General features: G+C 38.0%; 1 protein-coding gene across 1 annotated transcript; it reads left to right on the top strand.

The window, feature by feature from the left end:
- The first annotated feature begins 6,400 nt into the window (after window positions 1-6,400).
- Window positions 6,401-7,797, top strand: LOC127095619 (uncharacterized). Its single transcript, XM_051034287.1, has 4 exons — window positions 6,401-6,515; window positions 6,797-6,897; window positions 6,974-7,262; window positions 7,526-7,797. The coding sequence occupies exons 1-4, from the start codon at window positions 6,401-6,403 to the stop codon at window positions 7,795-7,797; spliced, it is 777 nt and encodes a 258-aa protein (XP_050890244.1).
- Window positions 7,798-15,961: the final 8,164 nt, after the last annotated feature.

Genomic DNA, 15,961 nt, shown 5'->3' with positions numbered 1-15,961 from the left:
GATACCATTTTAATACCAAACAAATTTAAACCATTTTACAAAACAAAACAAAAATAAAACTAGATTAAAGTTTTTTTTTACATTTAATCATATTTTATAATAAACAGAAAATAGAAAAAAATTGAAATACAAGTTATTTTTACTAATTGTGCATCTTTACAAATAATGATATTACAACAATGATTAAAAAAGGAGAAGGAAATTGAGCCTTTGCATTCACAGCTTCCTTCACGTGTTATTCATGTTGCCCTCTTCCTCATTATATTCAAGCTCCATGCTCCACCATCCCCATATACAAAAGGGTCAATTAACACCACAAGAAAACGCAATGCACATGAGGACATCCCAACATGTCCTACATCACAATTTAAACAAATTTCACAAAAACAATTCAGCAAAGAGGAGCAGGAAATGCATGAGTATCATACCAACCATATATCATTAATACATACATACATCCATAAACAAACACACTAAAAAAACAAAAATCACAACAAATCCTCAATCCAATTCAATCCTAACCACTCCCAAAAATCACTTCACGCGGATCACAGATAATTCCCCGAAAAAATCACTCCGCAAACAAACTTTTCCCCCTCAAATCTTCACTCCCTTCACCCAATCTCACCCTATATAAACCACATCTTGTTCATTTATAAACAGAGAAAAAATCTCACCTAGAACCTTTGCCTTAATACCCTTGACTTAGAGCTCTCAAAAAGCACTTATTTGATACTCTCCTCGAAGTTTAAATCAATGGAGTTATTCCCCATTTCTTTTTAATATAGTAAAGATACAAAATACATAAGGAAAGATGATAAACATAAGCATATAGAAGAGGGGAGGGAAGCCATAAACAAAGAAAAGATAAAGACAAGAGTAGAAATGCTCACCCGAGGTAAACTCGTAGCCACCGAAAAACTCGTCGGAGCCTTAAAACTCTGTCGAGGCCTCAGATTCCTCTTATTTTTACATTTGCTTTATAGTTCGTTGCCAGTCCATACTTGTAATACTCTAATTCATTTTATTGTAGTCTCTGATTTAAGGTTGGCGAAGTTAGGTTTAAATTTTTGGGATCGGTTTGAGATCTTTGATTTCGTTGTTTTTTTTATTAAATCAAGCTTGGAATTAGGTTTAGGTTATTGTTTTAGGCTAAGGTTAGGATCAAGGTTTTGGTTTTTGAGTTGGTTCTGGGAAAAACTAAGAGCGGGAGGTGTGATGAACACTGTTCGTGTTCATCATTTTTTATTTCAAAAAGGTATGTTTGTTTCATTTAATTGGAGAGAGAAAGATCATTTTGTGTTAAGGACGGTAGATATTAGAATTAGAGAGAGAGAGAGAGAGAGAGAGAGAGAGAGAGTAGATATGAGTAGGGGTGTTCATGGGTGCAGGTCGACCCACAAACCCGCTGACCCAACCCAACTCAACCAATAAATTTCCGAACCCATTCATTTACGGGTATACCCAACCCAACCCATAGCAACCCGTATAGTTTTGGTCCGGGTATCGGGTTTGAGTTTTGCAACCCACTGACCCGTTAACCCAACTCATTGACGTGACTTCAGTAATTTCTTATTATTTTTATTATTATTTTAAATAAACATATAAAATTAATATCTCCCTAATAACCATAATGTTTCCAAAAAAATGATTTTCTACCAATAATACTACTAGACCAATGAGTTTACGTAATTCTAAGATTAAGTGTTGTTTCTTATTTTCTTTTGTATCATTTCCAACTTATGTATTTTATGGAAATAATGTGTCTTGTTTAATTTTATACTATTATAAAGTGTTATGTCGTGTTGATGAATTTTATTAGATATTATATGATATATTTCATTGAATTTGAGTGTTATAAATGAGTGTGATTGTCTTGAGTTGTGTTACATTTTTTTAAAACCGACAAAAAGAATCATAAAAAATATATTTTTTATTTGAAACACAACCCGCGAATCCAACCCAACCCAACCCATTAATGAACGGGTATGTTTTGACAATGAAATTGCGGGTTGGACGACGGACCCAATCCATTGAAAGTTTGAACGGGTTGGGTAACGGGTTAGGCCAAATCCGATCCAACTCAACCCGCGTACACCCCTAGATATGAGAGATAAACGAGTGAGGATTATGAGGAGAGATGTGTTGTCCTCACCTTTAAATCTCCCACTCTTACCATTGCATGAGGACACGTGGTCCATCTGACCACCGTGAGATATGTTAATTGTTTCCTTTGACCGCATAGCCTGTATGGCTTCCCCAGGGCGTTCCGTCATGGGTTGGCAGTGGAATCCCTTTGATCTTTCTATCCTTTGATCACGCGGTCAGGATGAAAGTCAATTTCTTACTCTCTTTTGGGTTATTGACTGACGTAGTGGGCTGCTTCTTGGGCCCAATATTTTTTAGCACCCCCTCAATTGCTTTTCTTTATAGTGTTTTAATTGTCTTGCTAGTTCAGTTGGGCTTTTGGACTATTTCTTTTTCTATTTACTAAATCCATGCTAAATAATGCACCCACCATCCTTTATCTATATTTAATTAATTAATTAGTTTTATCATAATTAGTAAAGTTTAATAATTACATTTGATTAACATTATTGATGATCGAATCGATTTGTTTGATCAATAAATCGTGATAATCATTTTTAATTATCTTAATTAATTATTTTAATTAAACCTTAATTAGTTAATTTTCCATTATTCATTTGGTTGCTCATTTTTTTATTTTATTAATCATGCATCTTTTTCATATCAATTGTGTATTATGACTTGAACCATGCATCCTTGATCATTTTTATAATTAGTTTATTAAGTGATAAAGTGACCTAAAATGAACTTTTTAAATAAACAAAACCCTTGATCCACCACCAAGTGGATTTTTCTCAAATCACTTCGTTTTGATCAATTAGCTTCAACGCAGATTAAAACCTCGATCAACATCGAACACATTTCTCTAATTCAAATTAAAACACTTAATCACTCATAAACCTTATTTCAAAGGATGAAAAGGGAGATGGTATAGAGCTTTCTATTCCTCTCATCGACTGTTTGGGTACGAGTTGTCTAACTCGACCATTCGAGCAATCGTCATCCATTAAAAATTTCTAATACAATGCGTTTCAAACCTCTTTTCATAATCGAAACCTAAACGAACTCATTTTTGTAATAACTTGGACGAAAAAGGAAGTTGTCTAGAGCCTTTTATTCCTCTCCCCGAGTACTTGGATACCAGTTGCTTAACTCAATCATTCGAGTGTTTGTCGTCCCTCCAAGATACCTTAAAAATATCCAATCATTTTTGCAATTAAGAATGAAAAGAGATATAGTCTAGAGCCTTTTATTCGTCTCATCGATTGTTTGGATACGAGTTCCCTAACACAACCCTTTGAATAATCACCATCCAACAAAACATTTAACCAAGTAAACACATATTTTTTCTCGCCATCGTGCGGTCGAAAACCTTTTACGAAAGAACATTGTTCAGTTCGTTCTATTGTGAATACAGACAAGCACTTAAGCCTCCCCTGTGAGCATACAAGTCAACATTTAACTGTTAAAGCGTGATCTAAAACACTTGTCTCATAAAACAAACCAACCCACAAAAATGTAGTTTTTTAGGCCAAACTACAAAGCTTTGAGTTCCTCATTGTACTCGAGGATATGTAGGAGTGAGATCCCCAATCTCGTAAAACACCCTAATAAAAACATTTTTGCGACCCTGTTTACCGTCAAAATTGGTAAACAAGCGCTAGTCTTCCAAATTCAAAAATACTTTGGTTACTCACATGATCGACTAGATTGATCCTAGGACATGTGATTTTGTTAATTTAGGTTTTTGTAAATGATGAATATTTCGACAATGCTCTTGGTTTGAAAATAACATTCAAAGTTTAAGAGTAAATGCAGAAATATAAAGAGATAATGTAAAGAAGGATTCAAAGTAAAATTGCAATGAAGATAAATGGCAAAAATCTAAATGATTTTATAAAAATGTAAAAGTATGGCGATCACACGTACATTCTCTCAGCAACTTGTTTCTCAATACACATATACTTAGAGTAAATTTATGAGTTTTTTATAAGATGGAACACACTTAATTGTAAACACTAAGACTCATATTTATACTAATTCCAAATAACTGTAACAAATGGTCTCTTCTCCAAAAGATGACATGTTTTCGCTTGCATGCACTTCGTTATCCATAGCTTTCCATGTGTTCTTTCAAAGAAACAGATAAGGCCAAAAAACAATTATGAGCCTTATTTGAATTTACGCTCCATCAAACATAACTCCGACGAAATGCCTCTGTCGAATTGCAGTTTGAACCTAAAAATATTTCTAAGTCCCACACCAACATTTCCCTCTACGTAAGGGGGTTTTTTCGACTAAAAACTCTTTCTGTTGAAAGAATCATATTCATGTATTCTTCTCGGAATATTTCCTTTAGCTTTTCTAGTTGATATCAAACAATTCCTTAGCATAGAAATTCCAACTAACAATTTGCCCCTAATAAATGTCGTTTTCGACTGAATGAAGAAAAAGGCATTTTTTAGAACGTTTCGACACAACAACATCGTTTATTGTTATAACGTCATGGTCATCATGGCCACCTTTTCTCAAACGTTTCATCAAGACGTGCTCAAAATCCACTTTAATCATCACACTCCTATTTTCTAGGAGATCATGGCCCACGCCAACTGCCATCGCCCACTCAATCATCCTCTAATCGAACACGTGTCCCACGATCATTATTAACCATTAATGCTTGAAGTGAAACGTTCCTTTTTTACTCCACTATAAATAACCTTTTTCAACTTTTTTCCACTTTTTCACTCTTGTGAATTTCTCACACTCTCAAACAAGAAATACTCTTCATTTCTCTCATTTCAAACCCATATTTTCTTCAACAAAACCCCATAAATGAAGTCAACAATAACAAAAAGCTTAAAAGACTCCAAGAAACAATCAACCCTTACTTCAGTCCACATAATTTTTGGTCCAACGATAGTGGGAATCAACAATACATCCCAGAACCTCCTCTTGAAGAGGAGAAACACAGTATTTATCACTCCAATGTATTAATCCCCATCTCTATCTCTGGTATAAAACATGCAATTTTAGGTCCTTTACCATATGTAAATGTTAATCCTGCAAAACTTCAAGAATTTGTCCTAACATATCACTGCAACAAACCCATAACAAGTAGGAAGAAGCCTAGGGATAATATTGAGGTTACTACTACTAAGCCAAATTCCTCAGTTGATAACCAGGCCAAGTCTTCGATTGATGCTACAGAGAATCCCATAAACTTAGACTATATGAATAATTTTAGGGTATTTCACTCTTTCCTTTTGTTCAAAGTTCCCAAAGATTACCTAGTCTGGCTAGCCAAAGTAGAGAAAAGGAAAACCCAAGTCTGGAAGGATATGAGAATCTTCGACATGATTCAACTGTCCAAGGTTGGGCCTGGATTTATCCAAGCTATTTTAATATATTCCATGTATTTTTTGGGAAAGTACTCACAACACCTTTCACCTCCCTTGTGGGATGAAGACCCAACCCTCTTTGACATAGCTACAATTACTGGTCTTCGACCAATAGGAGAAACCTACGAGCCCAACTTCATGGCTGAAGACACCATTAGCTTTGATGGCAATCGAGCCACTTTCACTAACTACAACACAAAATACCACAATAAGGACACTAAAGAAGTCTCTGACGTAGAGCATATTACATTCGTTGTACTCTGGCTATCCCAATGTGTTTTCTGCTCGAAGTCTCTTTAAGTAGCAAAGAAATATATGCCCATCGTGAACCAGTTGCATGGTAGGCACAAACTTTGCCTTAGCCAGATGATCTTGGGTTGTGTTTATGAATCATTGGGAGAAGGTGTCGACACCCTGAAGAGATTTCAACCTGGGTCGAATCTGCTACTCTTTGGCCCATTTTGGTTACTTCAATTGTGGCTCAATGCCACTTTCGAAGCGACAAAAGTTGATGAAATTAAGAACAAGAGGGTCGAAGGAACACGCCTCACCCAATTGACTCCCAATGACAAAGGGAAAACTTGCAGAAAACCTTCAATGAATACGTGATGATGTATGCCAAGCGCTACAACTTCCCCTCTTATATGGCCCCCTTCACCAACAGGATTCATGGTCCATAGTGGTTCACTAGAAAATTTCCCCCTCCTTTGAAGGATCAAGAGGGAGAATCTCTGGCCATATGAGATGCGTTCCTCATACCCAAGTTGATCACCACAAGACTCAGACCGTTTAAAGGTACTTCGATTCATATTAAGGAAATCCATGCATTCCAAAAATACTTTAAAACTACCTACAAACTTAATAATCTTAGTCGAACCATCCGCGAAGTAGTAGTGACTTTGAGAGAAAAATATATGAAGAAACTCCCTGATTTAAAATTGCCTATGTATGTTAAACTAAAACATAGGTATGAGTTGGATTTCAATCTTCACAAACCAAAATTACCTAGACTACCATCTGTTGATTTCGGTGTGGCCTTCAGCCCTCCATTTCCAGACTAGTTCGCCTGTGGGGGTTTTGTAAAAAATCTTCGACAAGACTCTCAAAAGCTTGCGAAACAGGTGGTTCCGACTAAGCATACTCTGGACAGTTTCAAAGGAAATCTTCATATTGGCATAGAGGATGTTCGCATAGAGTCTTCAATATGAAGGTGTGGAATGAGAGGTTTTTCAATTTACTTGCTCTCCCAACAATTTCTCGACTCCCTTTTTTTACTTGTGATGATTGTTTTGGCTATTTTTTCCTTTTAGTTGTAGAAAGGAAACCACCACCAAAAGGTCCTGCAAAGAAAGCCACTACGACCAAAGATGCAGTCGAAGAAGAACCCACAAAAATAACAACAACAACAAAGGTATACTTTGTATATTTTTATTACTTATCTTGATGTATTATCTTCGTATTTTAATATTTGAGATATTTATTTTCAGGTAAGTCGAAATCCACCACCAACACCAAAGAAACGAAAACTCAAGGAACCCCAGGTTCAAGTAGTCGAATTAGATTATGGTAATATCTCGCCAGATACCTCCAAACAAGCCAACAAGAAAAAGAGGCAGGCAAAGGCCTCTGATTCCACTTCTCAACCAAAAGTTGTTGTCACCAAGGTTCAACCCAAAAAACCTGCTATTCCAGAGGTGCTCGAGGTTGATTCTGAGCCTGCTGCTAAGACTACTCATGAATGGCTCGAGAGTGATAACTCCAGTCTCAGAGCTGAAGGTCCTAAGGTAAAAGAATCTCACCTCATTTTTCTAAGTTATTTTATTCCTTTTCCTTCCGACTACTCATTGTGGCTTAATTTCCTTTGTATGGTGAAACAGAAGGTATTGGGCAATCAAGTGTCAAACAAACTATTCCTATAAGCAACAGTGACCCCTCATACCATCCCACCAGCACTCTTTCATATCATCCAACATCCACTAAAGATTCAACAAAAAGATCTACGGGGGAAGTTAGTAAACCTGTTGAAGAATAATGAGAAGTTTCACCACCAAAAACTACCACCCAACATTCTCGAACAAGTGACTCTGATCGAGATGAAGAAGAAGAACATCCCATAATTGAAGTCCAGGAAGATGTGAATATGCAAGAGGTGAAGGAAGATGTCAAGGAGAAATCAAATGATGCTTCGCCAGACATTCTTGACCAAGTTGAAGATGTCTCAAATGACGAGGAAGAACAAGATGAAGATCTCTCTATGTTTGACATCCCTCCAGTTGATGATCAAAATGAACAGGAAGAAGATGACGAATAGAACGATGCAAATGATGAGGAAAACTCAAGTGAAGTACCTAAGGTTGTCCAAAATTCATACGCTGCCAAAGAATTGAAGGCACCTTCGACTGGTAATACTGCTGCTATTTTCTCCAGAAGAATTAGAAGTATTAAAATAGAGTAATCTAGCTGAATACCTGAAGGCAATCATAAGTGTAACACCTCAAAATTTGCCCTCCTCTCTTGGGACTAGCTTGAGCATATTGCATATCATTTTTTAGGTCATTAGTCATTGCATATTGCATATCATATGGCTACATTGAGCAAGTCATCCTCCTAGGTCTTGATCAGAAGATAAAGAGGTTAGAAGATTCAAGCTGAGGGTCCTATTGAATTGATCACTAGCCATCTGAGGGTTTGTGCTTCAAATTAGGGTTTCTTGGTTCCTCAAGGAGGTTGATCATTATCTTGATTGAAATGGTACATCATCATCATCATGGTATTATCATCACCAAAGGATTCCCTATGCTTGATCAGATTCCTTGAGATTAGGGTTTTGACCTCTGGTCAACCCTAATCATCTGCATTGTGCCAATCAGGGCTTGTTAAGGAGATGAGGTCTTTCATGGAGATGAGAGATCATCATATGGTTTCATTGAGCTTATGGAAGCTAGGGTTTTATGTTTGAGCCATTTCATCAGGAGATTGGGGCTCTAGTTCATATGTGCATAGCCAATTCATCTATCAGTCAACAAAAGTCAACCAAAGGTCAACTGTCGGATTTGGAGGTGGGAGAGGGTTAGATACACTTCATTCATGTCCAAACAAGTTTCATTTGACATTTCAAACATCAACATTGAAGAAAATAAAGTCAGATGAAAACTTTCCAAAAATAGAAAGTGACTTGTAATTCAAAATTGCCAAAAATGGAAAGGTTTCCTCCTCAAAATTACATGTCTAAAAATGCTTCAAATGAAATTTTGTCCAACATGAAAGTTGAAGATCTTTCTCTCACCTTTCCAAAAAGTCCAAGAACATGAATTTCTCATGTGTGGTTGGCAAGTTATGATCAAATCATTGTCAAGAAAAGTTGAATTTCAAAAGTGCATAACTTTCACACCAAAAGGCCAAATGAAGTGGGACTTTTTGGAGCAAGTTTCTTTTGATCTCTTCTATCATAATCATGCATCACATTTCATTGAAACTCATCACAAAAAAGGTGCATTTTTCACTTGAACCTAATTTGAAAATTGGAGGGAAAAAGGTGAATTTGAAAATTAGGCATGGTATTCATTCAATTCCAATTGCATTTGCTTAGAAACAACATTTCCAAGTGATCCAAGGCAGAAATTGGCACTGTTACATTGATTTTCATGTGAGGGTGAATTGGCCAATTTGCTAATGTGCACTAAACTTGCATTTCACTTAAACACTTGCATTAACACTAAACATGATTAGCAACATGCTTAATAACACATATAAAAGCTAAATCATAACTGTTTCATTGCTAATCATAACAGAATTGAAATCTAGTTCTAGAAATCCAAAAATTATTCAACTTCTTCTCTCAACTTTTCTTCATTTTTCTTCACAAATCGTGCCAAGATCTTCATCAATCCTTCATCCATGTGCATTATTGAGGCTGTTGGAAGCAAGATCACAAGGTTTTCAAGCTGAATTTGGAACTGTCAAAGTGAGCTTCATCAATGGCAAATGTGGAATTGAACAAGATCATGCACAATTAACATCAAAGCCTTGCTCCATTCACTCATACAAGCTCTAAAGAACTTCTGTTTTGCATTGTCAGGCCTTGAAACCACCTAATTCATTTCTGCAATTCCAAGAAGGTCAGTTTTTGACTTGCCTAATTCTTAAAATTGATGAATGCTTCTGGTAGATCTTTGAGAGTAGGTCATTTTGCAATTTGTTTCATTAATTTCCATCAAGAATTGAGCAAGTTATGTGGATCTTAAGTTTGATGCATATAAATGTTTACCTTCAAAACTTTTAATCTAGGAAGGATTAGGCTTAATTGATGTGAGATTGTTGATGTACATTAGAAGATCTTTCCAATGGTGTATGGTTTGTGAATTTTGGTGATGAAGTGTTCTTGGACGTATGGATGTGGATGAACATGGATGAATGTCTGGATTTTTGATTTCAGATCGTGTTTTGATCTTGTTCCCTGTGGTTTGCATGCGCTTTCCTTGTTTTTGTCCCATGTAACCAACCACACTGTGACACCTCATTTAGTGAAACGTTGCGCTTCACTGTAGGGCTCCAGGATTTGAATAGCAACTGGCTTCGATCCTGCTCCAGGACATTTCATTTTGGCATTTAGCATTTTTCTTCATTATTCTCACCATGCTCATGCTATGTTCCCATGCCATTTTTTATTTTTTTTCCTCATTCAATAATTCATAACTTCTTGATTACTTGTCCAAATCACATGAGGTTTTTTCCATTGTTTTCCTCAAGATGTCTACTATTTTATGGTGATTTTTGCAAAAATTGTGCACGCCTGGATTTTCATTTTGCCTAGGGGATGTTCATACATGTCATTTGTTGCACCTTGCTTACCATTTCTTTTATGAAATCATGATGCTTGATCCAATGGAATTGAAATTTTGCATGCACAAACTAGACACCTTTAGGAGCATTTTTGAATTGAGTTTGTGATTTTTGCATTTTTGGTTTGTGAGATATGATCTGATCAATATGGGTGTGACAATGTGTGTCACAACATTTCTTGTCCAACTTGTGGATTTTCTTTACCATGCCATATGAACTCAAAATGACCTGAATTTTTGCATGTTGATTCTCCTGGATGTTAAGTTTGAGTGTGAATTTTTGTGGATTTTTTTGAGTGCATTTCCAATTTGTTTGAGAATTTCTTTTCTGTTTGGCCATTTGTGGACCATTTGTGAGTCATGATCTTATTTGATTTGTGAAATTGTTGTTGTTTATTGGATGGACCTGAAATTTTGCACATGTATTCTAGACACGTTGAAGTGTGCCATGGCTTTGGTTTGATGTCCATATCATGTTTGGATTCTGTTTTATGCTTGCTTGAAGTTGATGTATGATTTGGTGCCTTGTATGAGCTTGTTTGAACATGCTTTGACTTATGGAATTTAATTGAATTGCTTCCCTTTGTCCAAATGACTTGAAATTTGGTGTGTAGATCATGTTATGAATGCTGTTTGACCATGAATTTTCTTGTGATTTATTGAAATATTTGTGAGGTTATTTGAATTGGATCTTTCTATTTGGTTCTATGAGCTTTGAAATTGCATGCTTTGTACTCTTTGCCTCATGAAATGATATTGGTTGATGATATGAATGTGAGACCACTTGGATTTGTTTCTCATTTGCTTGATCTTGATTTTTGAAAAGTTTCATGTTCTGTTTTGGTTTATTGCTCCCATTTTGACCCTAGGCCATGTCCTAGTGGTTAGTGCTTAATGTTTGAGCTTTGTTTCAGGTTAAAAGAGCACAATTGCTTATACTTGATGATGTGCACTCAATTGGAGTTGGTCCATTGCTTGTTTATGAATAACCTTGAGTTTGTTTTGTAGGCTTTGAGACTTGTACTTAGGCCTTGTGGATTGCACCTTTGTGCATTGTTGCTTGATTGTTGTTTAACTTTATACAGTTAACTGTTGACCATTAGCTTGTCTGTTTGACTGTTTGAGCTGTGTACTGATTATGTTAGATTGTTTTCAGGTACATTAGTTGCTATAGTTCATTGTGAACTTGCTTTTGCTGTTGCTTGGTTACTTAACCAATTGAGGTAGAACTCACTAACTCCATGTAGTCTGGAAGACCTGGCCTGTTACTTGGCCAGGCACCTGTCTGAAGTCCTCCTTAAGAGGCAATGCTTGTGCTTGTTTATCTTTGTCCCCAAGCAGGAAAAGACCTTTGATAAGGCAATTGGCAGATACAAGAGATGTGCAATCCATCTCCTGCTATTCAGTTGAGTCATCCCTTTGCTCGCACAACTGGTGTTGATGCATTGTGGATATTAACCCAAGATCCTTGTACAGTTGTACAGTTGAGTCAGTGTCATAAGTGTAGAAGGGTTCCCACTTTCTGAACCCACACTTCATTTGTCTGAAGCTCTCCCTGGCCAGGGATAAGAGCTGCGAGGCACACCCCTCACTTCCTATTTCATCTGCTTCACCCTAACTCTCAATGTTAGGGTTAAGAGCTAACATCACCCTGATACAGTTGGCTTGCTTTTGCAGCCTAACCCTTGTTTGAGCCCACTTTGTCTGTATATAGTGTGTGCTAATTGTGAATGTTTGCTTTGTTTTGATTATGCTTGCATGCTTTGCTTTGCCTGTTTAGGATTAGCTTGCAGCCTGTGCAAGTAGATAAGAAAACTCAACCTAGGACCATTGTGGAATACATGATAACTATTAGGCTCGAGTCAGTCTCCCTTCTAGTTGGTCATTTCCCAGTCTCTGGTTAGGAGAAAGTTTCTCCCCTATTAAGGGGAACTACGTTGCCCTGATCCTCATACCAGATGAGGTACGTAGGCAGGAGGTCGTACGAGATCTCTCCGGGCACCCTTTTTTCTTTTTGTGTGTGTTTGCTTGACAGTTGTTGGGCTCGAGTTCCCGACTCCTTAGTAACTTGTTGTCTGTTATCTTTCTTGTGTGTGTAGGAGATGGATGTAAGCCCAACGATTGGCATTCCGTATCCTCTTGTTGTGTGCTTGGAGTCCGGTATAAGTCCATCAAGTGGCGTCTGGTTTCCAGTGTGGGTTTGTTTGGTTCGGAAGCTGATGTAAGTCCAGCGATTGGCGTTCGGGTTCCATGTTTGCCTTTTTGTGTTTTGTTTTGTTTCGGCGTGCGTGAGCCGAACTACGGTAGCTCTGATTCTCATTCCAGATGAGATACGTAGGCATAAGATGCGATGTCCTAGCGAGCCCTCTCCCCTTTTCTCCCACCTGTGTTGTCTTCAGTGTGTGTGTGTGATGTTTGTTTTAGCAACCTTGTTCTATCTTTTGAGCGTGGATCCCGTCGAGTACGACGGATGCGTAGGGGTGCTAATACCTTCCCTTCACATAACCGACTCCCGATCCCATTCTCTTTGGTCGCGAGACCATGCTTTTTCCAGGTTTACTTCGAGCGTTTCCTTTCCCTCTTGTGGGATAAATAACGCACGGTGGCGGCTCTGTGTTGTTTTGTTTTAGCCCGCCGGTTGTTTTTCGCGGATGCGACAGCTGGCGACTCTGCTGGGGACAGAAGTTGACCTCCTGCTGGTCCATCTTCCCTAAGAGAGTCTCTCCTAGCGTTCTAGGATAGTTTAGGTTGCTTGTGCTGCCATTTATTGCATTTATTATTATTCTGTTGTGTATATATTTGCATAAATATTTGCATGCATCATACTATCATGCTGCTGTCCTCTGTACAGGTGGTTCCTCTGTTTTGGGGTGGGTGTTCTGAGTGGGGCTAAAACCCAGGCCCGAGTATACACCTAGGATTAGTGTGGTCTCATGTTGCCTCCTTCATGTTAGGTCAACATGTGTTTGGCAACGTGATGTACCACAAGCCGGACGAGGTTCTTTTGGGGGAGCTTTTCCTTTGTGGAGTATCCACTTTGGTTGAGTGATTTCATCTGAACTATTGACTTCGGTGACCGTTCTTTCCCGGATCTTTGGTTTAGACGATTTCAGGAGAGCTACAATGGCATACCCGAAAGGGCAAACCCATTGAGTATCTCTGCCCGATTGTCGAGACTATTATCCGCCTTAGGATGACCTGATTAGAATTTACCTGTGAGGGGAGGGTGATTCTTACAGATGCATGTTCAGATGGTGACTTTGATGGTGACTATTGGTTCCGTTGATCAGAGCCCTATTTATAAGTCGGATTTATGGGCATTTATTTCTGAGACGCCGGAGTGCTGTCCTTGATATTTATCAGTGGGGATCCGTTTATTTCAGGATTCCCCGGGCCGATTCAGAGGTTCTTGTGGCTATCTGCTCAGAGATTGTTGGATGATGATGGTGATGTACCTTTCAGTTCCGTTTATTTCGGAACTCCCTGAGTTGGATTTGTGGTTACATATTCCTTCAGATGGTTGTGATCAGTTCAGAGATCAGGCTTCAGAGCAACAGATGTTCGGATGACTTGGAGGATGGCACAGTTCATTGCATTCATTCATCAGCATCATCACATTTTGCATTTACCTGCATCTAACACATGTTTATCCATATGCAGGGACATTTTTGATTGAGATCCTGGTTGAGAGACTTCTTTGCTCAGATATGAGGACCGGTTTGAAGGACGATGTTGTCTATAGCTTCTTTGACCCAAAGATCAGTATGCTAAAGGATATGATAGCATTGATTACGCCCGACCATGTGGGGATGTTCAGAGAGTCATACGGGGGTATTCTGAAGATGGTTTTCAGGCTCACAGACAGCGACAGAAGAGCCAATTATACTCTTCTCCAGTTCTATGACCCGGGTTTGAGATGTTTCGTGTTCCCAGACTATTTGTTGGGGCCTCTGATGGAGGACTATGCTAGCATCTTGGGTATTCAGATACGAGACCAGATTCCTTTCTGTGCCATTAGAGGAGAGCCTGACGTCCTTGAGATTTCTCGTGCTCTTTATTTGAGCCCAGAGGTGATCAAGGGGGGTTTGAAGGAGAAAGGTAAATTACCCGGTTTTCATTTGAGTTTCTTGGAGGCTAAAGCGAAGGAACATGCTGCTGTGGGTAATTGGAGGACCGTTTGTGCCTTGATTGCTATGAGCATTTATGGGACCATTTTGTTTCCTAATCAGAAGAACTTCGTGGACATTAGTGCCATCAGATTGTTCATACAGAGGAACCCTATTCCTACTCTTGTTGGAGATGTCTATTACTCGGTCCATAATCGGAACGAGAAGCGGCGTGGGGGACTAATCAGATGTTGTGCTCAGCTGCTGTACAAGTGGTTTATGGGGTATTTGCCTTCCCGAGGTGCTTTTGCTTCTCTTGATCCTACTGTCAAGTGGTCAGTCAGGTTGATGGGTTTGCGGGCCACTGATATAGCTTGGACTCATAATGGTATGGAAGGACGGGATTTCATATATAGTTGTGGGAGTCTTCCCAATGTGCCTCTTATAGGAGTTCAAGGTTGGATTAATTACAACCCGGTGCTTCTTAGGAGACAGATGGGGTTTGCTGTGGAGGGTCCTCCTCTTGGGCGAGAGATTCAGGAGTCCTTCTACTTCCCGATTGAGGGCAATCAGGCCAAGCTGAGGCAAGTGTTGGACGAGTGGCGTGACATTGATCGCTCGACTTTATGAGTCGAATTTGGGGTACAAACTGCAAGTGCACAGTTCTATCGCGTAGTTTTAAAAGATATCGATCCCACAGGGACTTATGAATCGATATACCGTTATCTAAGGTTACTTCGTAAAGCTAAGGTGGATAATGGTTGATTATTTGGGGGAAAAGCTAAAAACTGAACTTAGATCTAGATTAAATATTAATAAAGCGGATATCGGTATGTAGTTCGTCGTAATTAGGGAATCAAATCTTCGTTGGTTTCTTGGTTTTTTAAAATAAATCTTTTCAGTAAATACTATTGATTAAAAGTCTTTTCTCAAACTCTCGCTCTGTTGAATAGACTATGACTTTATATTAACGCAGCTGTCACTTATTGGTTAAGTCCAAAATCACCTTTTGAAAACAACAGAATCTATAGAAACTCTTTTTAAGAAAACACTAATCGTTTAAACACCCTCGTCTCAAACTCTCGCTCTGTTGACTTAGATTATATAATTAAATTCAAATGCTTAACTCTCGTCCTCACATTTAACTTTTAAAAATACTTTTTGAAAAAGATTAGAATTTAATTAACTCTAAAAATTGCTTTCGCCCTGATTTAGAATTAATGCTCAATTTACTATGTCCAGTTAAAAGCTCAAACTCTCGTTTTATTGAATTTAACTTCTTTATGTCTTTTACTCTCGTACAAAAACTTTGTTATTAAACCTGTGAATTGAGACCATAAAAAGAGTGACTTTATTTTTAAACGTAATTTAACCAACTTAGTTTCGATTCCTTCATTCCGCTTACTTTACATACCGATACCTAAATAAATTAGCCAGACATGCTAAACAAATCTAAATAATTATTACGCTTAATTAAAGCCATATCAGGCAAACAATATAGATAAACAACAGTGCAAAGCATATATAA

This window comes from Lathyrus oleraceus, chromosome 6 (genome assembly GCF_024323335.1).
Source record: "Lathyrus oleraceus cultivar Zhongwan6 chromosome 6, CAAS_Psat_ZW6_1.0, whole genome shotgun sequence".
NCBI lineage: Eukaryota > Viridiplantae > Streptophyta > Magnoliopsida > Fabales > Fabaceae > Lathyrus > Lathyrus oleraceus.
The sequence above is the reverse complement of the archived record's forward strand: the minus strand, read 5'-3'. Positions and strand labels throughout refer to the sequence as shown.